Below are 23,283 nucleotides of genomic sequence, written 5' to 3' on the forward strand. Positions count from 1 at the left end.
CTCCAAGTTCGGTTCTTCCTTTTAGGATTTATTCTCTACTGTGTCCCACTGTTCTAGTCAGAGACCCTGGCTTCCTCCGCGTAGCTAACCACAGCAGGAGTGTAAGAGAAGAGCAAACCGTAGGAGCGAGTGTAAAGTGCTGGCTCCAGACATACACACGCAGTGGATTTTAAGATGGGGCTGTAGTTCTAAAGGTTTTGTCTCACAGCTAAGTAATATTGTGCATGGTCCCACAGCAAGTCAGAGTAAGTCCTTTTTTCCTTTTTGTGGCACTGGGGATTGAACCCAGGGCCATTCTACCTCTAAGCTACATCCCCGCCCTATTTTATTTTTATTTGGAAACAGGGTCTTGCTATACTGAGAGTCTCACTACTTGGCGAGGCTGTCCTCCAACCTGAGATCCTACTGTCTCAGACTCCCAAGTAGGCGCCACCACACCCAGCTTGGACTTTATTTTCCTCCACTTTGGTGGTACTGGGGTGGAACCCAGAGGCTTTCTACCTCCGGGATATACTCCCAGACCCCCTTTTTATATTTTATTTGGAAACAGGGTTTAAGTTGCTGAGAGCCTCACTAAGTAGCTGAGGCTGGCTTCGAACCCATGCGATCCTCCTGTCTCAGCCTTTCCAAGCGTGGGGATTACAAGTGTGCGCCACTACATCCGGCTCACTGTTTTGTTTTTTGTTGTTGTCCTTTTGTAGTTGTTGTTGTTGTTGTTTTTGCGATAATGGAGATTGAACTTAGGGACAGTCTACCTCTGAGCTACACCCCAGCCTTTTTTTTTTTGGTACTGGGGATGGAACCCAGAGACATTCTACCTCTGAGTTATACCCACAACCCTATTTTTTATTCTTTATTTTGAAACAGGGTCTTACTGAGTTGCAAAGGGCCTCACTAAGTAGTCTCATACTTTTTATTTTTAAATTTTTATTTTTTCAGTACTGTGGATGGAACCCAGGGGCATTCTACCTCTGAGCTATACCACAGCCCTATTTTCTTTCTTTCTTTCTTTCTTTTTTTTTTTTTTTTTTTTTTTTTGCGGGTCTGGGGATGGAACCCGGGGCATTACACCTCCAAGCTACAGCCCCTGCCCTATTTTTATTCTTTTTTTTTTGGGGGGGTACTGGGGATGGAACCCTTCTGCCTCCGGGCTACACTCCCAGACCTATTTTATATTTTATTTGGAAACAGGGTCTCTTAAGCCAGCGAGGCTAGCTTTGAACCTGCGTGATCCTCCTGTCTCCACCTCCCAGGCACGGGGATTACAAGCGTGCGCCAACGCACCTGGCTTATTCTTTATTTTTTGAAACAGGGTCTCACTAAGTTATGGAGGGCCTCACTAAGTAGCTGAGGCTGGTCACGAACCTCGATCCTCTGGTCTCAGCCTCCCAAATGCTGGGATTACAAGCGCGTGCCACCACACCCGGCTTTTTTATTCTTTTTTTTGAAACAGGGTCTAAGTTGCAGAGAGCCTCACTAAGTAGCTGAGGCTATCTGTGAACTACGATCCTCCAGTCTCAGCCTCTCAAATGCTGGGATTACAAGTGTGCACCACCATGCCTGGCTTTTATTTTTATTTATTTATTGTGGTACTGAGGGTGGAACCAAGAGGCTTTCTACCTCCGGGCTATACTCCCAGACCTATTTTATATTTTATTTGGAAACAGGGTCTCACTAAGTTGCTGAGAGCCTCACTAAGTAGCTGAGGCTGGCTTCAAACCTGTGTGATCCACCTGTCAGCCTCCCAAGCACAGGGATTACAAGGATGCGCCACCACGCCCGGCTGTTTTTTATTTTGAAACAGGGCCTCACTAAGTTGCTGAGAGCCTAAGCAGCTGAGGCTATCCTCAAACTTGTGATCCTCCTGTCTCGCCAGCCAAATACTGGGATTAGAGATGTGCCACTGTGCCTGGCCTCCATTAGTTTTTACTTGGCTAAACTTGAACTGTGATTGAATCCAACTCTCATCTGCTCTGTGCCTGCATCTGAGCAACTGATTGTGGCTGGGCAAAAGCACAACTCGGCTAAAAGTTCTCACTTAAAATCATGATCACCATCTCAAATGGGCCCTGGGACCACCCACCCAGGAGCCCCACTACACCTGCCAAGCCAATCACCTTCCCCTTGCACTCTCTATCGGACTATTTTTCATCCTTCTAAATATATAATAGGAGGGTGATTGTGCTCAGTTTCCTACCAGTAGAAAAATGGGAAAACCACAAAGATCTCACAGGGTTTTTGTGAGGACCAAGGGATATGCTAACAAGTGCTTACCATAGATCTAGTCAGAAAATGCTCCGAGAATGTTACCTCTTATCATTTCCCCAAAGCGGGGCTCTACCCAATTTTTTTTCCCAGATCAAGATCTATCATGAGAAATTACCTCCACTAAATACAGGCTGAACTTATAAACTTTGTTGAAGGCTTATGGGCAATGGTGGGACTTGAACCCAGAACTGTGCTGGCCCTAACCTAAGCCCTTGGCCTCTGTGCTCTGCTAATTATGGCACCAAGTTCAACTTTCTGATTGCAGCTTAAGATATAAAGTTCTTAGATCCATTTCGGAGCCAGCCAACCCACCCTTCTTGTACCTCCACCTCCTGGAAGATAATAAGAAAAAGAGGCTTTTGGTCATCGCCCTGTAGGTGTGCCCCCTCAGACTGGACTCCCCGCACCTGCCCCAAACTCTGCAACTCTCCTATACAACGCCTGTCTCCTCGGTGAAGCACTGCTGATGCTCGGAGACCCCTGCCTTCTCTGGATTCCTCCAGGGCCAGCCTGACCCAGGCTGCTCCAATGCTTCATCACAAAGACTGCTGCTCCTGCCCCTCCCCCCTCAGTGTCTCACAAAGAGCAGGCAGGAGCTCAATGGGTGACCTCACTGAGCACTGTGTTGGAGTTTCCACTGTGGAGCAGGGTAGGCTGGGTGGGGTCCATTCCCCATCCAAAGTAAACCAGTCCCGCCTTGTGCAGCAGACCACTCTCCTCTGCTGGACAAGCTCTGTGGCTGGGACTAGCACTGAGTGTCAGCAATGACAGCACATGTGTGGGTCAAGGTGTGAGGGGCAGTCTGCAGGGGGATTCTGTTAGTGACCAAAAAAAAGCTGACACCAGGGCTATGTCTGCTCTTTGGCAGGACTGTGGTGGCGCATGCCTGTAATCCCAGTACTTGGGAGGCTGAGACAGGAAGACTGCAGCCTCAGCAAGTAGTGAGATTCTCATCAAACTAGCGAGATCACATTTCTAAATAAAAATAAAATAGGGCTGACAGTGGAGCTCAGAGGTAGAATGCTCCTGAGCTCAATCTCCAATACCAGAAAAAAAAAAAAAAAAAGAAAAAGTTGCTCTTTGACACCAACTCAGTCTCCAGTCTATAGCTCCACTGTACAGATAAGAAACTGAAACTATTGTTGCTGCAGCTGGGTCACCCAAAGTTCACGGGCGCTCATTTCATGTTTTTGTGGTACTGGGGATTGAACACAGGGGCAATTCTACCTCCGAGTTATATCCCCAGCTCATTTTTGGTAGCACTGGGGGTGGAACCCAGGGGCATTCTACCTCCTAGCTAGGATCCTCTGGTCTCAGCCTCCCAAGTACTGGAATTACAAGCATGTGCCACCACACCCAGCTTTACTCTAGTCCACTTTTACATTTTGTTTTTGAAACAGGATCTCAAGCTGGGCATGGTAATGCAAGCGTTTGTAATCCCAGATTTTGAAAGGCTGAGACAAGAGGATCACAGTTGGAAGACAGCCTCAGCTACTTAAGTGAGAGTCCCTTTGCAACTCAGCCCATTTTTTTTTTTTTTTTTTTTTGGTGGTACTGGGGGTGGAACCTTAAGGCTTTCTACCTCCGGGATATACTCCCAGACCTATTTTATATTTTATTTGGAAACAGGGTCTCACTAAGTTGCTGAGAGCCTCACCAAGTAGCCGAGGCTGGCTTCGAACCTGTGCAATCCTCCTGTCTCAGCCTCCCAAGCGCGGGGATTACAAGCGTGCACCACCACGCCCGGCTTCAGAGAGCCCATTTCAAAATGAAGAATAAATAAACCGGCATGGTGGCGCACGCTTGTAATCCCCCGCGCTTGGGAGGTGGAGACAGGAGGATCGCTCAGGTACCGCTCTGGCTTAAGAGACCCTGTTTCCAAATAAAAATATTTTAAAAAAAAGGTCTAGGAGTGTAGCCTGGAAGTAGAAGGGTTTCCAGGAACCCCAGTACCACCAAAAAATAAAAAATAAAAAGAATAAAAAATAGGGCTTGGATGCCCCGCGTGGAGGCGCACGCTTGTAATCCCAGCATTTGGGAGGCTGAGAGAGGAGGATTGTGGTTCGTGGAAATCCTCAGCTACTACTCTTTTTTTTTTTTTTTTGTGGGTCTGGGGGTGGAACCCAGGGGCATTCCACCTCTGAGCTACACCCCCGCCCTATTTTTTGTTCTTTATTTTGAAACAGGGTCTCACTAAGTTATGATCCTAGGATCATAACTAAATAGCTGAGACTGACCATGAGCCGCGATCCTCCAGTCTCAGCCTCCCAAATGCTGGGATTACAAGCGTGCGCAGCATGCGCCACCACACCCGGCTCCTCAGCTACTACCTAATGAAGCCCTGTGCAACTCAGTGAGACCCTTTTTCAGAATAAAGAATAAAAAATTGGGCAGGGGTGTAGCTCAGAGGTAGAATGCCCCTGGGTAAGGACGTGGCCTTGGAGACAGACATCGTTCTGAATGTAGGCTTGCCACTTCCTAGCCATGTGAATTTGAGCACATTACTTAACAATTCTGGGCTTCGTGTTCTTCATCTGTAGAATGAGAACAATAATACTGACCTGACTAGGTTGTGAGATTTATGTGACAAATAAATGCCATGGTACCATAGGACCTAGCATACATCTTAATGCGTTGACTCTATGACCCTCCACAACGGTAAGGTGTACCCTTATTTCAGAGAATGCGTGCATGTTAGAGTTGACTAGATGTGGTAACATAAACAATCTACAGCAGCTGTCCTCCTCTAGGATCATAACAAAGGTGGTGGCAACTCTCCTCTGTCCTGCCCCACACCACCCCCTCGGCGTGGGCCTCCACACCTACCTTTCTTGCCATTGTTGGAGGGTGTAGACTTTCCACTGTCAGAGTTCAGCTCGAACACCCGTAAGTCCGTGGGTACCTCCTCCCTCAGAGTCTCCACTCTGGCTGGAGGCCTGGGCTCTGGTCCACTGGGGCGGCCAGCGGGAGCTGGGGGCTTGGAGCGAACTGGGGGCGGTGGTCCTGTCTCGCCCTCATCCACAGCCTGGCCCTGGTCCTCCAAAGATGCCTCAAGCAGCTTTTGGGACAGGTCTTTGGGTAGCACTGGAGCCTCAGGGGCGGTGGCAGGGTTGGCGATCTGTGTCACAAGGGAGATGCTCTCGCTGCTTTCTGAGGGAGTCGCCTCTGCTGGGGGCTCCGCTGGGGTTGCTGCAGTCTCTTCACAGGGGCCCTCCACAGGTCCCCCTTCCGGAGAGGTGGACGTTTTGGTGACAGGAAACTCTGCCTCATTTGGAGGCAAAGGGTGAGATGTGGGTGAGGAGCCCACAAGCTCCTCTGTAGAGAGAGAAAGGCAGGGAAAAGGGTGGTACACCCTGGCCGGCCTCATGATATCCTTGGAGCTCTCGCATTCGACCCAAATTTACTCCAGTGAGGATGAGCACCATCTCCCTCTGTGTTGCCCCATCATGGTTCCTCTGCATACTACCTGGGGACAGAGTCCCATCGACTCACAGGGCCCTGGTGAGCGGCCAGCAACATGGCCCAAGGTGGTGTAAGAGATGAGAAAGCCAAGGCTTCAGAGTGGGTTGGCCTGGGTTCTGCTACATGCTAGGGATAGGACTGGACAAACCATTCACTTTTAACTTACCTGCCACAGTTGAAAAAAGATAATGCTGAACATACTGTATGAGCACGTAATAAGAGTGTTACTATTATATTGTCAGGGTGTCTCCAGCATGCTGTTCTAAACTGAGCTACCAAGCCAGAGGATGCTCAGCTCCCTCCCTAGCCCAGTGGCTCCCAAACCTGGCTGGGCATTAATATGACCAGGGTAGCCTGTTAAACCTATGCCTTTGGCCACACTGCTCACTTAGTAGTTGGGGAAGGGAATCTGGAGTTCCCCAGTGACTATGAAGCAGCTGGTCCGTGGTCGGCAGGGGCAATCGCTCCACCTAGACTCTGCACCTGCACTTGGCTCCGCCAGCCTTGCCTGATGTGCTGGCTCTGCCCATTCTCAGCACACACACTGCTCATTCTTTGCGTCACCATGTCTCTCAGGAACTCCGAGAGTCCTTGCCGTTGTATCTCCACACCTCTTACCTTCTTCCTCTTCCCAGCCAGGCTCTTCTGAGATGCTCTGCTCTGCCCGCTGCTTCAGGGCATCCCTCCGGGCCTGCTCCTGAGGAAGCAAGAGCCAGAAACAGTCAGGGCACTCTCTTCCCAGATCCTGGTCCTGACCCCAGAACTCCTGGCACCCTGTCTCCCTTTCTTGCCTTAAAAAAATCCAGTCTATCTCCCCCAGGGCTGAGCATAGATCTTCCCAGATTAGACCAGTATACCTGCTCTAGTTGATGAACTTTGTAGAAATACCGATGCCAGAATTCCGAATGGGAAACAGCTGCTGGAACCTGGAGGGAGGGAAACTGGAGGTGAGAATTTGGAAGTGTATGTAGGCTATGTTCCCAGCCTTATAGTCTGTTCCCAGATATTCTGGATTTCAGACACAGGAAATGGCCTTGCACCGTGTGTCAAAGTCCTTCCATCCCACCTCAGTTTCAGGCAGACCCCACCTTCCAGGGCCAGCGTGGCCACGGAGGGAGAAAATAACTCCCATCAGCTGTGCCGGTCCTTCGTTTCTCACCATTCTCTGACTGCCCGAAGCCTGGCCAGTCAGCCTCTTCATGCAGTTCTTGGCTCAGGATGTGGCTCGTCTGGCTCTATAGGGTCTCCCACTGTACATGTCCCTCCCACCTCCCGACACCTCAAGCCTGGAGCCAGGTGAGGCTCTGCGGCTTGGCCCTCACCATCTTGGTGTAGAGGGCCCGGATGGAGGGGCTGCCTACAAGGAGCTCTGAGATCTCCCCCTTCTTCTCCTCCAAGCAGAACTGGGAAAGCCAGGCGTCAAACATTTCCGGGGGCCCTGCAGAGGGACAGACGCTGATGGTCAGTTCCCTGGGTCTGGGGAAAGAACACTGGGCCTACAGAACATTTTTAAGCCTGGACTTGGACAACGAGGAAGGCCATTTGGCCTAGGTGGGGAACCGGGCAGGATGAAGAGGCAGCAGGTGGGCCCTACTGGGACCAGAGTGTGACACCTAAGTGATCTCCAAAAAGCTGGCTACTGAATGCCCCCTTGCCAAAACAGCTCAGGTCACCAGTGGACTCATGCTGCCAGAGGCATGGCTCTGTCCCTCACGAGGGACAGGGACAGAGGACATGGCTGCTTCTGTCCTCCCTGCGACTGCTACTGCTGCTGGCCTGAGAGCTGCGGCCTTCCTCCGGGGCCCTCTTCTCCTTGGCTTCTCACTCCTGTGCTTCCCTCCTACTTCTCTGGCTGGTCTGTCTGAGCCATGGGCTCCTGCCTTTCCTTTTCTTACCCCCCCTTACTTTCTCTTTGCTTCCAAGATAATCTCCACTAACCTGTAAGTTTTCATCTCCTCCTTCCACTGACAATTCCTGTGTTTCTCTTTGCAACCAGGCCACGCTCCAGAGCTCTACGTGCGCACTCTCCTTCTCACCCGGTTACTCCTGAAACCCAGGGGCCATCCTAGACTCCCGCGGCCCCGGGGCTGATCCCTCCCCGTCATGTTTCCCCTCTGCACTCTCCTCCTCATGCCTGCCTCTCCTGGCTCTGGCTTTCCCGCTGTCAGAGATTCCTAGTAGCCTCATGACTGGCCTTCCAGTTTTCTATGTGTGTGTGTGTCTGTCTGTCTGTCTGTCTTTCTGTTGTCCTTCACAACAAGGGCTGCTTTATAAAACGGATAATCTAATAACCTCAGGCCTCAGAACCCTTTGGTATGATTTTCAAAGGGTCAAAGAATTCTCATACTGCACAAAAATTTTTCGGAGAGAGGGCCTGACATTTTCAACAGCTTTAAAGGTCTTTGTGACTAAAAAGTAGAACCACTAGTGCAAGCCTTGCAGGACAAAATCCAAATGGCCTGTTCTGGAACACAAAGCCCTCTCCTAACACTCTTCAACCCAGTGTCACCAAGAACCTAGGGGCTCCCTGTTCTTTCTGGACATTTCAAATACTGCCGCCTTTGCTTCAATCCTCTTCCCCGCTTCTAAGAGTAAAACTAGCTTATTTCAAATTCATTCTTATTGCCTCCATTCTGGCGTCACTTCCGAGGCTTCCCAGGCTTGGCGAGGAGCCCCTCCTCAGGCTCCCACTGTCGGTCATTCTGAGGAAGCAGTCTATCCACGCTGCTTCCTTCCCTCTTTCCTGTTTCTCCCTCTAACATCCTGGGCAGGGTTGAGGGTCTGTCTCATTTCTGGTCTCTAGTTCCCAGCATGGGGCTTGTTGTGCAACAGGGGCTTAGCAAACAGAAGCCAAAGGCAGGCAGGCAGGGAAGCAGGGCTGGGAGGGAGGTCGGGCAGAGCATGAGGGACAGAGGAGCAGAGTTTCTTCAGAAGACAAAGATGGGGTGAGGACAGATGGGGTTCAGGGAGGAAAAGAGACCGTCAGCCCTTCTCACAGGACCTAAGGTATATGCCAGCCCAATGCTCGTCCCTCTCGGGAGCACATGGCCTCTGGTACATGGGACAAGAGGGGCCCACAGCCCATACCCTTTTATTCTACCTACCCCAAGAGCCCACCCACATTGCTACCCCCTCACCATCGGGTTCATTGCAGTAGGTTGCTGGATCGGACTGCATGGTATAGAGGCGAGCCTATAAGCAACAGAGAAGAGAAAACAGAAATTCTGGGGTTTGGGGCATGGAAAGTACTCCTTCTCTGTAGGGTACTCTATCAAGCACAACCCAGCTTCTTCCCTGTTGGCTACCAAATCATCAGGGTATTTATCAATGAGCACTGTAGCACTGGGCTGTAAGTCCAAAACTGGGGCTTCCAGAAAAATGGTCTTTCACCCAGTATTCCACCCCTGAGAACAAAAATAGTGCCAGTAGGCTACAAAATTATATGTATAAATGCCTCTGAAGTACATGAAATTTAAAAATGTCAAGTACTTTCGTATATTAAATAAAACCAGATATATATTAATAAGGTTTAAATTGCAAAACAATACAATTCTAAATTAAAATCATTCATCAAGAATTTCTTGAGCTGAACCTGGCATGGTGGCTTGGCGCATATCTGTAATCCCAGTGCTTGGGAAGCTGAGACTGCGAAGCTGTGGGAAGGTTCACAGGTTCATGGCCAGCCCCATCTACTCAGTGTACTTAGTGAGGCCCTCTGCAACGTATGCCCCTGGGTCCAATACCCAGCACTGAAACAACAACAACAACAAAAAAGAATTTCTTGGGCCAGAGGTATAATTCAGATTCCCAGCACCTAATAATAACAACAACAACAACAAAATAACAATTTCTTGGTCTGGAGATGCACCTCAGTGGATACTTGCCTAGGATGTACAGGGCTCTGGGTTCAATCCTCAGCATGAGGGGTAAAAAAGAATTTCTTAATTTTATAGCCAGTCTTCCACGTGAACTATACGCTATGTTCCCATGAAGGCCAGAGTGGGGCATACTTCGGCTGATAAACAGAAAGCTCTCTTCCTTCCTCAGTAGTACATGAAGCACGTGCTATTAATCTGCAGCAGAACTTTTAGCAAGTGGTTTTGATGAAGAGTCACTGTTGCTATAACTTGAAACCTCATCGTTTAATAACTGTCACAACCCCACTCTCTAGTTGACTAAGTGGTGACATTAATACTCAAAAACTCGGCACATGCCGGGCGTGGTGGCGCACGCTTGTAATCCCCGCGCTAGGGAGGCAGAGATAAGAGGATCGCGCAGGTTCGAAGCCAGCCACGCTGGCTTAAGAGACCCTGTTTCCAAATAAAAATATAAAATAGGTCTGGGAGTGTAGCCCGGAGGTAGAAGGCTTTCCAGGAACCCCAGTACCACCAAAAAACCCCCAAAAAACAAAAAACAAAACAAAACAAAAAACCTCAGCACATACATGTGGAGTGGAAATCAACGTGATAACATGCTACAAGAAAGGCCCAACGGCCATGACACCACACTACAAATTTAGGAAAAAATAATCCATGAAATAGGAGAAGCAAATTTGAGAAAGATGCTGAACAAACATACTATCATGGTTGTGGACTTAGATGCTCTAAAGACACCCAGCTGCCTGTACACTTATTCCTAGTGGGAATTATTCTTAAGTAACCCAAATGTGGAGAAAATTATACCCTCCCAGATGCTGTCCACAGTGTTCTTATTATAGTTACAACCAGCAGGAATCTAAATGTAAACTACAGAAATGACTGAACAGATGATGTTCTTTTCACCGTGTGTGTGTGTGTGTGTGTGTGTGTGTGTGTGTGTGTGTGTGTTTCTGGGAATTGAACCCAGAGGCATTCATCCTCCAAGCTACACCCCAGATCAATTTTCTTATTTAGAAATAGGGTCTTACTGGGTTCCTGACAGCCTCACTAAATTGCTGAGGATGTCCTTGAACCTGTGATCCTCCAATCCCAGCCTCCCACATACTAGGATTACTAGGGATGGAACCCAGGGGCATTCTACCTCCAAGCTATACCCCGAGCCCTATTTTTTATTCTTTATTTTGAAACAGGGTCTCACTGAGTTGCAAAGGACCTTACTAAGTAGCTGAGGCTGTCCGTGAACTGCAATCCTCCTCTCTCAGCCTCTCAAATGCTGGGATTATAAGCATGTGCCACCACGCCCAGACTCCAGACCTATTTCACTCTTTTATTCTGAAATAGGGTCTAAGTGGCAGATGACCTCACTAAATTACTAAGGCTGGCCAAAATCTGAGATCCTCCTGTTTCAGTCTCCCAAGTACTGAGATTATAAGCGTGTACCACCTTGCCTACTCACTTGTAGAAATTTAAAGACATTATAAGTAATGAAAGAAGCCGGGCATGGTGGCGCATGCTTGTAATCCCCGTGCTTGGGAGGCTGAGACAGGAGGATCGCACAGGTTCAAAGCCAGCCTCAGCTACTTAGTGAGGTGCTCAGCAACTTAGTGAGACCCTGTTTCCAAATAAAATATAAAATAGGTCTGGGAGATAGCTCAGAGGTAGAAAGCCTCTGGGTTCCACCCCCAGTACCACCAAAAAAAAAAAAAAAAAAAAAGTAATGAAAGATGCTAAGTTTGCTGTACATTTTTCTAAAGCAGGTTATAAAAGTATATGTATAAAGTACTATTTTGTTAAAAAGAAAAAAAACCCCAAACTATCTTTACCTATCCTTGTAGACAAAAGTAATGGAGGGTTACATACCAGCAAGAAATGAGGGTTCTCTTTGGGTAATGGGATAATGGATTTGGAAACACAGTAATGACCTTCTCCTTTTCTGTGTACTCCATTTACTTTGTCTTTTTCTTTTTTTGGTGGTACTGTGGATGAAACCCAGGGGAATTCTACCTCTGCGCTATATCCTTAGCTCTATTTTATTTTCTATTTTGCAGTGGTCTCACTAAATTCTTGAGGCTGGCTGTGAACCTGTGATCCTCCTGTCTCAGCCTCCCAAGGACTTCCAAGGGTGCGCCACCATGCCCGGCTATTGTCCTCCAATTTAGTTCTATGCCTATGTTTACTTTTGGGCCTGCACATGTGTTGCTTTGTGAGTAGAGGATGGAAGCTAGGCCCAGCATCAGCATCTGGAGGTGAGGCTGCCAGCAGATACCTTGGTGCCATCATAGAGCTCGGCTGTGCCAGAGGGCGTGCCCATCAGGGTGATCACATCGCAGTCGATGGTTTTGTCGGCCGAGGGGGCAAAGGTGTCTGAGATCACTCCTAGGAAGTCAGACAGCCCCTTCTTCATTTTTTCTGTTGCCCCTGAGGAACCTTCAGTCTGCAAAGAGAACCAAGAGAGAAAGCAAGTGCCTGAGGAGCAGGCTACAATATAGGGTCCGGGGGGAAAGCATCAGGGGCAAAGACAGACTGTGTGTGGGGACCAGGGAAGTGCTCCCGACCCTTCATCCTATCTGCAGAAGGAGAGGAAGGCAGCCAGAGTGTTCTACCAGCTGGGGATGCCAAACAAGGGCAGGGCAGGCTCATGTAGATCAGAGGAGAGATTTTTTTTTTTTGCGGTACAGAAGATGGAACCCAGGAGTGTTCTACCTCCGATCTACACCCTCAGCCCTGTTTTTTATTCTTTATTTTGAAACAGGGTCTCACTGAGTTGCAAAGTAGCTGAGGCTGGCTGCGAACCACAATCCTTTTGTTTCAGCCTCCCAAAGGCTGGGATTACAAGTATGCAACACCATGCCTGGCAGGGGAGAGATCTTTAACTGGCTTTCATTGAAATTTCAAGACCAAGTGGGTTGATCAAAATTGGCAAGAGCTGCCGGACGTGGTGGCGCACGCTTGTCATCCCAGGCCTTGGGAGGCTGAGACAGGAAGATCGCACAGGTTTGAAGCCAGCCTTGGCTACTTGGTGAGGCTCTCAACAACTTAGTGAGACCCTGTTTCCAAATAAAGTATAAAATAGGTCTGGAAAAGCCAGGCGTGGTGGTGCACACTTGTAATCCCAGCATCTGGGAGGCTGAGACCGGAGAATTGTGGTTCACGGACAGCCTCAGCTACTTAGTGAGGCCCTCTGCAACTCAGTGAGACCCTGTTTCAAAATAAAGAATAAAAAACAGGGCAGGAGGTGTAGCTCGGAGGTCAAATGCCTCTGGGTTACATTCCCAGACCCGCAAAAAAATAAAATAAAATAGGTCTGGGAGTATAGCCCAGAAGTAGAAAAGCCCCTGGGTTCCACCCCCAGTACCACACACACACACACACACACACACACACACACACACACACAAATTGATAAGAGCTGTGTGTGGTGGCACACTCATGGTTCGCGATAGTCTCAGCTGCTTAGAGAGGCACTTCCCAACTCAGTGAGACCCTGTTTCAAAAATAAAAGAACTAGCTGGGCGTGGTGGCACACGCTTGTAATCCCTGCGCGTGGGAGGCAGAGACAGGAGGATTGCACTGGTTCAAAGCCAGCCTCACTGGCTTAAGAGATCCTATTTCCAAATAAAAATATAAAAAATAGGTCTGGGAGTGAAGCCCAGAGATAGAAGGGTTTCCAGGAACCCCAGTACTACCAAATTAAAATAAAATAAAAGGACTAGCCTGGTGTGGTGGTGTACACTTGTTTTCCTAGCATTTGGGAGGCCAAGACTGGAGGATCTGGGTTCGCAGACAGCCTCATCTACTTAATGAGGCCCTTTACAACTCAGTGAGACCATGTTTCAAAATAAAGAATATAAAAATAGGGCTGGGGGTGTCGCTTAGAGGTAGAATGCCCCTGGGTTCCACCCCCAGTATCTATAAATAAATAAATAAATAAATAAATAAATAAATAAACAAACAAATAAATGGACTAAAAAATAGGGCTGGAGGTGTAGCTCGGAGGTACAATGCCCCTTGGTTCCACCCCCAGTACTGCAAAACAAACAAACAAACAAACAAACAAACAAACAAATAAATAAATGGCAAGAAAACCGGGTGTGGTGGTGCACTCTTGTAATCTCAGTCATGGTTCAAGGACAGCCTCAGCAACTTAATGAGACCCTGTTTCAAAATGAAAAATAGCCGGGCGCAGTGGCACAGGCTTGTAATCCCAGCATTTGGGAGGCTGAGACAGGAGGATCCTGGTTCAAGGACAGCCTCAGCTACTTAGGAGGCTTTTTGTAACTCAGTGAGACCCTGTTTCAAAATAAAGAATAAAAAATAGGGCTGGGGTGTAGCTTGGAGGTAGAATGTCCCTGGGTTCCGTCCTCAGTACAATAAATAAATAAACAAATAAATAAATAAATAAGTTTATAGGCATACCCAAGAGGTAGAATGCCCCTGGGTTCCACCTCCAGTAACACACACACACACACACACACACACACACACACACACACACACGTGAGAGGATCCATGCCATAGACATTTCGGCAGGGAAGAGGGCCTATGGGTAGAGTAGAGGAAAGGTACTAGCTTTGTCACAAAATAAGCTTGACTCAAATATTTTCTTTTCTTTTTTTTTTTTTTTTTTTTTTTTGCGAGTATGGGGCTGGAACCCACGGGCATTTCACCTCTGAGCTACAACCCCTGCTCTTTTTTTTTTTTTTTTTTTATTCTTTATTTTGAACAGGGTCTCACTAAGTTGCAAAGGGCCTCGCTAAGTAGCTGAGGCTGTCCGTGAACCACGATCCTCCGGTCTCAGCGTCCCGAATGCTGGGATTACAAGCGTGTGCCACCACACCCAGCTTGACTCAAATATTTTCTGGAGGGCATTTTGTAGTAGATATTAGAAGGCCTAAAACTATACTTACCTTGTGAGGTATTCTCCCTGGGGTAGTCTACCTCTGAGCTACACCTCCAGTCCTTATTATTTATTTTGGTACTGAGTGTTGAACCAGAGGAATTTTACCTCCAGGCTACACCTCCAGCCCTATTTTATTTTTATTTTGAAACAGGGTCTTGCTAGGTTGAGGAGTCTCAATACTTGCTAAAGATGTTCTCGAACCTGTGATTCTCTTGTTTCAACCTTCCAATTACTGGGATTACAGGCATTCGCCACCTGCCTGGCTTAGCTTGTTCTCTTGATATGATAAACACATTCTTTTCAAGATGGGAGGAAAATATAGCCCTCAAGTTTCCTCGCTCTAGAAGGGAAAATAAGCACCTAATGACAAAGGGACGCCAGGGCAGGTCAGGCCACTGAGGGCCTCTCAGGGATGGGCAGTACTCACAGTCAGCTTCTCCTTGACCACACTGGCCGTGGCCGCGATGGTGCAGGCCGTGTCGTGCTGCACCACTTGAGTAAACTCTGTCAGGTCCCGCTTCATGAACTCCAAAGCTTCGGAGGACTATGGAGGACAGAGAAGAATGACAGAGCCAGCAGGTCCCTTGTTCCCTTTCAATATGACACAGGCAACCTCAAGTGCCACGGGAGCCCGGGGTGGAAACAATGCTCACTTGTCCAACTCCATGACCTGGGGTTACCTGGCAGCAGCACGCACAGGGAACCCCTGCAAATCAGCATGGATGCTGAGTCTCAGCCCAGGCGCCATAAGTGAGTCTCATCTGATTCCCCAGCTTTCTCCTATGCTCCTATGCTATGGGGGGCATGGAGTCTGAAAACAAAACAGATTCTGATGAACTGGAGAGAGAGAGAGTGGGGGGGGAGTGTGTGTGTGTGTGTGTGTGTGTGTGTGTGTGTGTGTGTGTGTGTTACTGAGGATTGAACCCAGGGGTATCCTATCTCCCAGCTACATCTCCAGCCACTTCCCCAGAGAAGCTTCCCTGATGCCGACTCAGGTGTGACTGGCTCCCCCTGCTTCATCTCTTTTGATGTTCAATCTGGCATATTTTAGTCTCTAGATTATTTGTTCAATGTCTGTCTTCTGGGATTGCATGAGTTCCATGAACAGAGATCCCAGAGTTTTGTTTACTGATGCTTTCCACAGAGCCTGAATAGATGCTCAGGAACTGCTGCTCATGCCAGGCACGTGGACACATGGCTATGATCCTAGTATTTGAGAGGAGGAGAAAAGTCGTGGCTAGCCTTGCAACTTAAGGTACTCACTCCACAACTTACTGAGACCCTGCTTCAAAATAAAAAATAAAATAGGGCTGAGATGTAGCTCAGAGGTAGAATGCCCCCGAGTTCAATCTCTAGTACCACACGCACACACATACAAAAATACACAAACCAGGGCAATTTTAATTATATAACCACCTGTATGACTATTTGATGGCTACTTTTTTGGGGGGGTGCTAGGGTTGGTACTCAGGGACATTCTACCTCTGAGCTATACCCAACTCTATTTTTTATTCTTTTTTTTTTTTTTTTTTTTTTTGTGTGTGTGTGTGTGTGTGTGTGTGTGTTACCAGGAGGAACCCAGGGGCATTGTACTTCCCAGCTATACCTCAGTCCTATTTTTTAGTCTTTTTATTTTTGAAACAAATTTGTTTCAAAACAAATTTGTGTTGTGAAGGGCCTTGCTAAGTAGCTGAGGCTGTCCACAAACCATAATCCTTGGTCTCTGCCTCCTGAATGCTGGGATTACAAGCGTGCACCACCACACCTGGCCTCTTACTATTTATTTTGAAACAGGGTCTCCCTGAGTTGCAAGAGCCTAAGTAGCTGAGGCTGTCTGCAAACCATGATCCTCCTATCTCAACCTCCCAAATGCAGGGATACAAGTGTGCACCACCACACCCAGCTTTTTGATGTATACTTATCTTCCCTACTAGACTGTGAGCTCTGAAGGGAGAAACATGAATAGACATGGCCCTTGCCCTCAAGAGGGCCACAGTCTATTGAGAAAATCCTCACATAATAGGTTGATGTGCAAAGGCAGAGCAGCAACTGATACATTATGGGGAACTTGGAAAGATTTGCTGAAGGGAAGCCTGGGCTGGGTAAAGAATGAATAGGAGCTAGCTCAGGAAGTCTGAACATGGGATTTATTGACGTCTACAAGCATTTTAGTCCTGATGAACATAAAACATGAAGCATACAGCTGGGCGTGGTGGTGCGCACTTATAATCCCAGCACTTGGGAGACTGAGATAGGAGGATCTTGGTTTGTTAACAGCCTCAGCTACTTAGTGAGGCCCTTTGCAATTCAGTGAGACCCTGGTTCAAAATAAGGAATAAAAAAATAAGGCTGAGGGCGTAGCTTGGAGGTAGAATTCCCCTGGGTTCCATCCTAGTACTGAAAAAATAAAAAAAGAAGCAGAAGTGGTGAGAGATAAAGCTGAAGAGGTTACCAAGGGCAACCACGAGGAGCTACCAAAAGTTTAAGGCAGGTGGGACAGGATGAGATTTTCATCTTCAATAGGTCACTGTAGTGACTGGTATGGAGGATGGGTGCAAAGGTGACAAGATTAGAAGAGGGAGGAAGCCAGGCACGATGTCACACACCTGTAATCCTCGTACCTGGGAGGCTGAAGGCTGAGGCAGGAGGACTGCAGGTTTGTGGCCAGCTTCAGAACTTAGTGAGGCCTTCTGAAATTTAGTGAGACCCTATTTCAAAATAAAATAGGGATAGGGTATAACCCAGAGGTAGAATGCCCCTGGGTCAGTATCACACACACCAAAAAGAAAAAACAGAGAGAGAGAAAGACCAGTCAGGAGGCTGTTATGAATAGGAATAGTACAGGTAAGAATGGAGAAGATAGACCAGGCACCAGGCGTGGTGACACACACCTCCAATCCTAGTACTTGAGAGGCTAAGAGAGATGGATCACAGGTTCACAGCCAGCCTCAGCAACTTAGGGAGAACCTGTTTCAAAATAAAAAAAAATAAAAATAAAAAGGGCTAGGGATGTAGCTTGGAGGTAGAATGCCCCTAGGTTCAACCTCCAGTTCCACTAAATAAACAAACAAACAAACAAACAAATAAATGAAGGAAGGAAGGAAGGAAGGTAGGTAGGTTGGTTGAGGGGGCATGGTGGTACACACTTGTAATCCCAGTACTTGAGAGGCTGAGACAGGAGGATCAGCCTCAGCTACTTAGTAAAGCCCTCTGCAACTTAGTGAGACCTTGTTTAAAAATAAAGAATAGACTTCCGGGAAGATGGCGACCGAGAAAAGCGGGGCTTAAGAGTCCCGCTAACAACCAATCTCCATTACCACAAAAAGAGTGCCTTTCATAGCCAGAAAACACCATCACCAGAAAAACAAAAAAACCACCAGGCTCCAGAGAGAAAGCGGACTGAGAACAGAGCTCAGGGCCACAGAGGAGACACACGCGCCCGAGGACGTGGCAGCAGTGCCATACTGCCGGCGGCAGCGGCCAACTCAGCGGACGGCTATAGCAAGCCGAGGTGAGCCAATGCGGAACAGCCAGGCGGGATCTTTTGGCGCAGACAACATTTAAAGCTCCCAGTGGCTGAGCTCAGCACACGCTGCAGGGATTCAGAGTGGAAATCAAAACCAGAGAAGAAAAAATACGCCAGCCTCATGGCCGAGGGCGTGGCAGAGGCGCCATATTGCCACCGGCGGCGGCAGCAGCAGTGAATTCACCGAGTCCAGTACAGCTACATCTACGTACTCAAGAACAGTGAGTCAAATTGCGGGCCACAGAGGAGAAATCCCAGTATTGTGCCTCCTGGGACTTGACCCAGTGAGGGAGTGGTGGTGGCAGAGATATCACACCATAGGAGAGCGTGCAACCTGGCACCCCCCCATAGTTTAAAGCAGCCTCTATCGACTCCCTGGGTCGGAGACTCTGTGATACAACCCAGTAAAGGAGTAGTAGGGTCTGAGGTAATACAGACTCGAGATCCAGAGCACCTTAAGTGAAGCCATAGTGACCCAAGGGAAGAACCCAGAGAAGGCACAAACCTCCGAAATCATGGGAAAGAGGAATAACACTGAAGTAATGAATGTGCACAACCCCACAACATCAGAACCTGATAAAACAGAAAATCAGAGATTTCTAGAAGATCAAATCAGGAAAATAACTGTAGAAATAATAGAGGTGCTTCGAAAAGAACTCAGAGAGAGCCAAAAAGAGATAAAGGATGCAATTAATGAAGTAAAGGCCTCAATTCAAAGCACAAACAACCGATTAGACCACATGGAGAACAGAATCTCGCTCTTAGAAGATGAGCAATCCAAAAATGAATGCATAGTTTCTAATCTAGAAAAAGATATCCAACAGCAGGAATCTGACATTGAAGAAATATGGGCCCATCTTAAGAGAGCTAACCTAAGAATAATTGGAATAGAGGAGGGAAAAGAAAGTGATACCAAAGGGATCAACAATCTCTTCAAGGAAGTAATAGCAGAAAATTTTCCAAATATAGAGCAAGAGGTTGATACACAGATCCAGGAAACTTATAGAACTCCCTTTAGACAGGATCGGAGAAGAGGATCCCCACGCCATATAATTGTCAAAATGACCAATGTGGAAGCCAAGCAGAGAATCTTAAAGGCAACAAAAACAAAGGGCCAAGTGACATTCAGAGGCAAACCAATTAGAATCACTCCAGACTTCCCAAACCAAGTCATGAGAGCCAGAAGGGCTTGGAGTAACATATTCCAAACTCTGAAAGAAAACAACTTCCAGCCAAAAATTTCCTATCCAGCAAAACTTTCTATCAAAGTAGATGGAGAAATAAGAAGCTTCCATGACAAACAGAAACTGAAGGAATTTATGTCTTCAAAACCAGCGCTAGAGAAAATACTCAAAGAGATTAACTACAAAGAAGAAATAGGTAACACTCACCAGAACCAGAGAAACAAGAGTTTCCATCCAACAGACAACTAAGATTGGTTATCTGTGGAGATTCATTATTTATGTTAGTCTTTTACCTATCTCTAAAATGTATTGTTTGCCTTTATTGTTGTTAATTTTTAGGATTTCTAGTTGGAATATTAATATACCTTCAGATATAGCATTTGGAAATATTTTATCCAATTCTATTAGTAACTTTTAACTCTGTTTACATTGTCTTTGGATATACAATATTTTCTTTTATTTTTTAGGGAGTTTGTATATTCTTCTGTTGCCTGTGCCATTGAAATCATATCCAAGAAATCACTGCCAATTTCAATGTTGTGAGGTTTTATGACCCAGATTTTCTCCTAAAAGTTTATAGTCTTAAGATTTATGTTTAGGTCTTTTATCTAGTTTGAGTTAATACTTGTATGTGGGATTAGGTAAGGGTCCAATTTTATTCTTTTCCATGTAATTATTATTTTTCAACAATATTTAGTTAAAAGATTATTATTTCCACCACCAAATCTTCGTGGAAACCTTGTCAAAAATAACTTGACAATATAGGGAAGAAGTTAGCTCTAGGCTTGTGTTTAACTCCAATGGTCTATATGTCTGCCTTTGGGGCAGTGCTGCACTGTTTCAATTATTGTGGCTTTGTGTGGTTTGGGATCGGAAAATATACATCTTCTAGCTTTGTTTTTGCTTCGAGATTGTTTTGGGTATCTAGAGTCCATGTTCCATATCAGGATAGATTTTTTTCTGAAAAATAAATATATGATAGTTTCACCTAAAAAAAAGAAAAAAATATTCTCTGGTAAGAAAGAAAGCAAAAAGAAATATTGAAATGTTATCTTTAAGTCATCAAAAGCTTGGTATCAGACAAATGAAACTGTTATGTGAGATTATCATTTTTAATTTTGGATAAATTGCTATAATACTAGATGTCAACCACTAAGCCAAGCATGGGAGGGAGGGATGGGGAGAGAATGGGGTGGGGATCGGGTGGGGGCTGACTGGGCGATGTGTGCATGTATGTCTACAAAAGTTTGTATCCCACTGTGATGTATGAATACAGTGCACCAATAAAATAAAATTAAAAAAAAAATAAAAAAAATAAAAAAAAATAAAAAAATAAAAATAAAGAATAAAAAATAGGGCTGGGGGTATAGCTTGGAGGTAGAATGCCCCTGGGTTCTATCCCCAGTACCACCAGAGAAAAACAAAAAGTTAACTGGATAGATATAATGTTGTCATCTAAGTAAGAAAATATTGAAGGAAGATGAGGTTTAGAGAAGAGACTGTATTACGTTAATAACTCTGGGCATATAGAATCTGAGAGGACCACGGGTATCTGGGACAGTTGCCCAGCAGTAATTATCCTCAAATGCTTAAGCTCGGGGAACAGGACTAGGAGTCTCCTGGGAAGGAAGGGGAGGAGATGACCCAGGAAGAGTGTGATGAATGAACAGAGCGATGGGCTGAGGACAGGGGTCCTCGGACCATCACTGCTCGGGGGCAGGCTGAGGAAGAGGAGCTCATGAACAGTTAGGAAAGACTGGAGAAGTGCATGGAGAACTGAGAGACAATCACGCTGCAAAAGCCAAGAGAGTAGAGTTTCACGAAAAAGGGAAGACTCACTAGTGTCAAATGCAGCAGACAGCCCAGGAAGATAAGAGCCTGGCAAGTGGTAGGTGAAGCTGAATGTGGCTGCAGATAAGTTTACAGGGCTGGCTTCAGGGGTGGGGAGGGAGTTAGGCAAGATCATGCTTGTTGAGCTGAAATTTCAAAAAGTATATGAAGTTGTCTCCTAGAAATGAAAGGGATAAAGTGGCTGAACAGGGACTCGAGAGAAGAGTTTCTGAAATCAAGAGTTTCTGAAGCTGAAAATCAGAGACTGAAAAGGCTTACTCAGGAGTGCTTAGGCTCAGATCAGGATGGAGCCAAAGAGCAACGAGCCCTTCTCTCTCAGTGTGTATGCACAGGTGCTCATATGTGTACACAGGAGGGCAGGGCAGGAAAAGGTAAGGAGAAGATGGCAGATTACATCAGCATCTCAGAACTGTAGGCTCTCTGGAAACTATGCTAAAGGATCAGGGAAGTGAGGGGAGACGGAGCCAGGATGGGAAGCAAGGTCAAGAAAGCGCCAGAAAGAGAAATATGGAGCTGAATGTGGTGGCACAGGCTTGTGGCTGAGACAGGAGGATGGCAAGTTCAAGGACAGCCTCAGCAAGGAGGGAAACTCTCAGGAACCTAACAAGACCCTGTTTCAAAATAAAAATAAAAGAGCCGGGCGTGGTGGCGCACGCTTGTAATCCCAGTATTCAGGAGGCTGAGACCCGGAGGATGGCGGTTCACGGACGGCCTCAGCTACCTAGGCTCTGCAACTCAGTGAGACCCGGTTTCAAAATAAAGAATAAAAAATAGGGCAGGGGGTATAGCTCAGATGTCAAATGCCCCTAGGTTCCACCCCCAGACCCATAAGTAAATAAATAAATAAATAAAAATAAAAGAGGGCTGGGAATGCAGCTCAGAGGTAGAAGGCTCCTAGGCTCAATCCCCAGTACCAAGTATATATATGGCTTGGTGGTGGTGCCCAAATATTTCCCCATGACCCTCAGTACTTAAAATAGCTAATGCTTATATAGAACTTAGTATGCTAGATACTCTTCTTAGTGTTTTACATATATCGTAATTTAATCCTCATGATAATCCCATTAGATAGGTACTATTATTTTCATTTTACAGTTGAGTAACTGAGGCCTAAAAAGGTTAAATAACTTGCCCAAGTTCATATATGGGCAAGCAGTGAAGTCATGGAAATTAAGCATTTTCTTTCTGAAAAGGCAGAAACAACTCATCATCTCCTACTTCAAATTGGGAATTACCAAGAATAAAGATGGAAGGCTGACCAACTATCTCTTCTTCATGAGTTATGGTAATATTGACCTTGAAAGAAAGCACAGGAGGACCTCCTGCAGCACTTGCTGAATGAATGTCACACTTTCCTTCCAGGAAATCGGTCAACTGGAGGCACACTATTTTGGGTCTCTTATATTAAACTTTAGAGTGAAGTTCTTCCTTTAAATCCTCATCAACAACATCAACAGCTCAGGGCATCCTCTGATTTACTACACTGTAACTGAAAGGCTTTATAGAAGTACCTAGGCAAAAGTGTGTGTGTGTGTGTGTGGATGCTCCCAGAGTAGAGGGCTGATTTAATTGAGGTCAGAAGCCTCCTGGAGTCTGCCTGGAAGCAAGACTCAATCCAGTTGCTTGAGGTAAATAGTAATTAGTTTTTCCAAAATTCAGTCTGGCTGATTTTAACAAAGCAGCCATTGGCATTGCCCACTGTCAGGGATAAGCATTGTTCACTCCACAGAGATTGTTTAGCCACCCATTCAAGGTCCTCCATGCTGTCTGGCTATCAATCTCTCTCTACTTTTCTTTGCAAATCCTCACTTAGAGCGCATCAGGCACCAGTGTGTCTGGCTCATGCTCACTGCTGGCCTGGGTTCTTGCTTTTCAACCGGTCTAGGCAGGGTTAGCCTCAATGGGGTTACCCACAACACCTTTTGTAGTGTGTTCTGGACTACCTATACTAGACAAGCTGCTCCATACTTTCATAGCCAGCACTCAACCACAAAAGTAATTAAAACAGCTGTCTGACTATTTGGTTAGTGATTGCCTCCCCACCAGACTGTGAGCTGTGTAAGGCCCAAACTCAGAACTGCATGTGTTTGGCTAAGGTCTGTATTCTCAGGATCTGTCAGAGTCTTAGTTGTGGCATTTACTCTAATATCTAAATGTGTGTAGCAGTAGAGTTTTGCCAATGCTAGAATCATTTTTCTTCAAGGCCTATATCAA

The 23,283-nt window shown here is 46.5% G+C and overlaps 1 protein-coding gene across 1 annotated transcript in view; it reads right to left on the minus strand.

Moving 5' to 3' along the window:
* BSDC1 (BSD domain containing 1) overlaps positions 1–23,283 on the minus strand; it is a gene marked incomplete at both ends in the record, with an annotated part of 34,524 nt that overhangs the window by 9,358 nt on the left and 1,883 nt on the right. Inside the window, 7 exons of the mRNA XM_080691375.1 lie at positions 5,095–5,583; positions 6,349–6,427; positions 6,588–6,656; positions 7,053–7,168; positions 8,868–8,922; positions 11,875–12,042; positions 14,936–15,052. Coding sequence (XP_080547501.1) covers positions 5,095–5,583; positions 6,349–6,427; positions 6,588–6,656; positions 7,053–7,168; positions 8,868–8,922; positions 11,875–12,042; positions 14,936–15,052 — 1,093 coding nt within the window. The remainder of the gene's footprint in view (positions 1–5,094; positions 5,584–6,348; positions 6,428–6,587; positions 6,657–7,052; positions 7,169–8,867; positions 8,923–11,874; positions 12,043–14,935; positions 15,053–23,283) is intronic.

The sequence above is a fragment of the Muscardinus avellanarius genome (genome assembly GCF_963383645.1).
Source record: "Muscardinus avellanarius genome assembly, chromosome: 3".
Lineage (NCBI taxonomy): Eukaryota > Metazoa > Chordata > Mammalia > Rodentia > Gliridae > Muscardinus > Muscardinus avellanarius.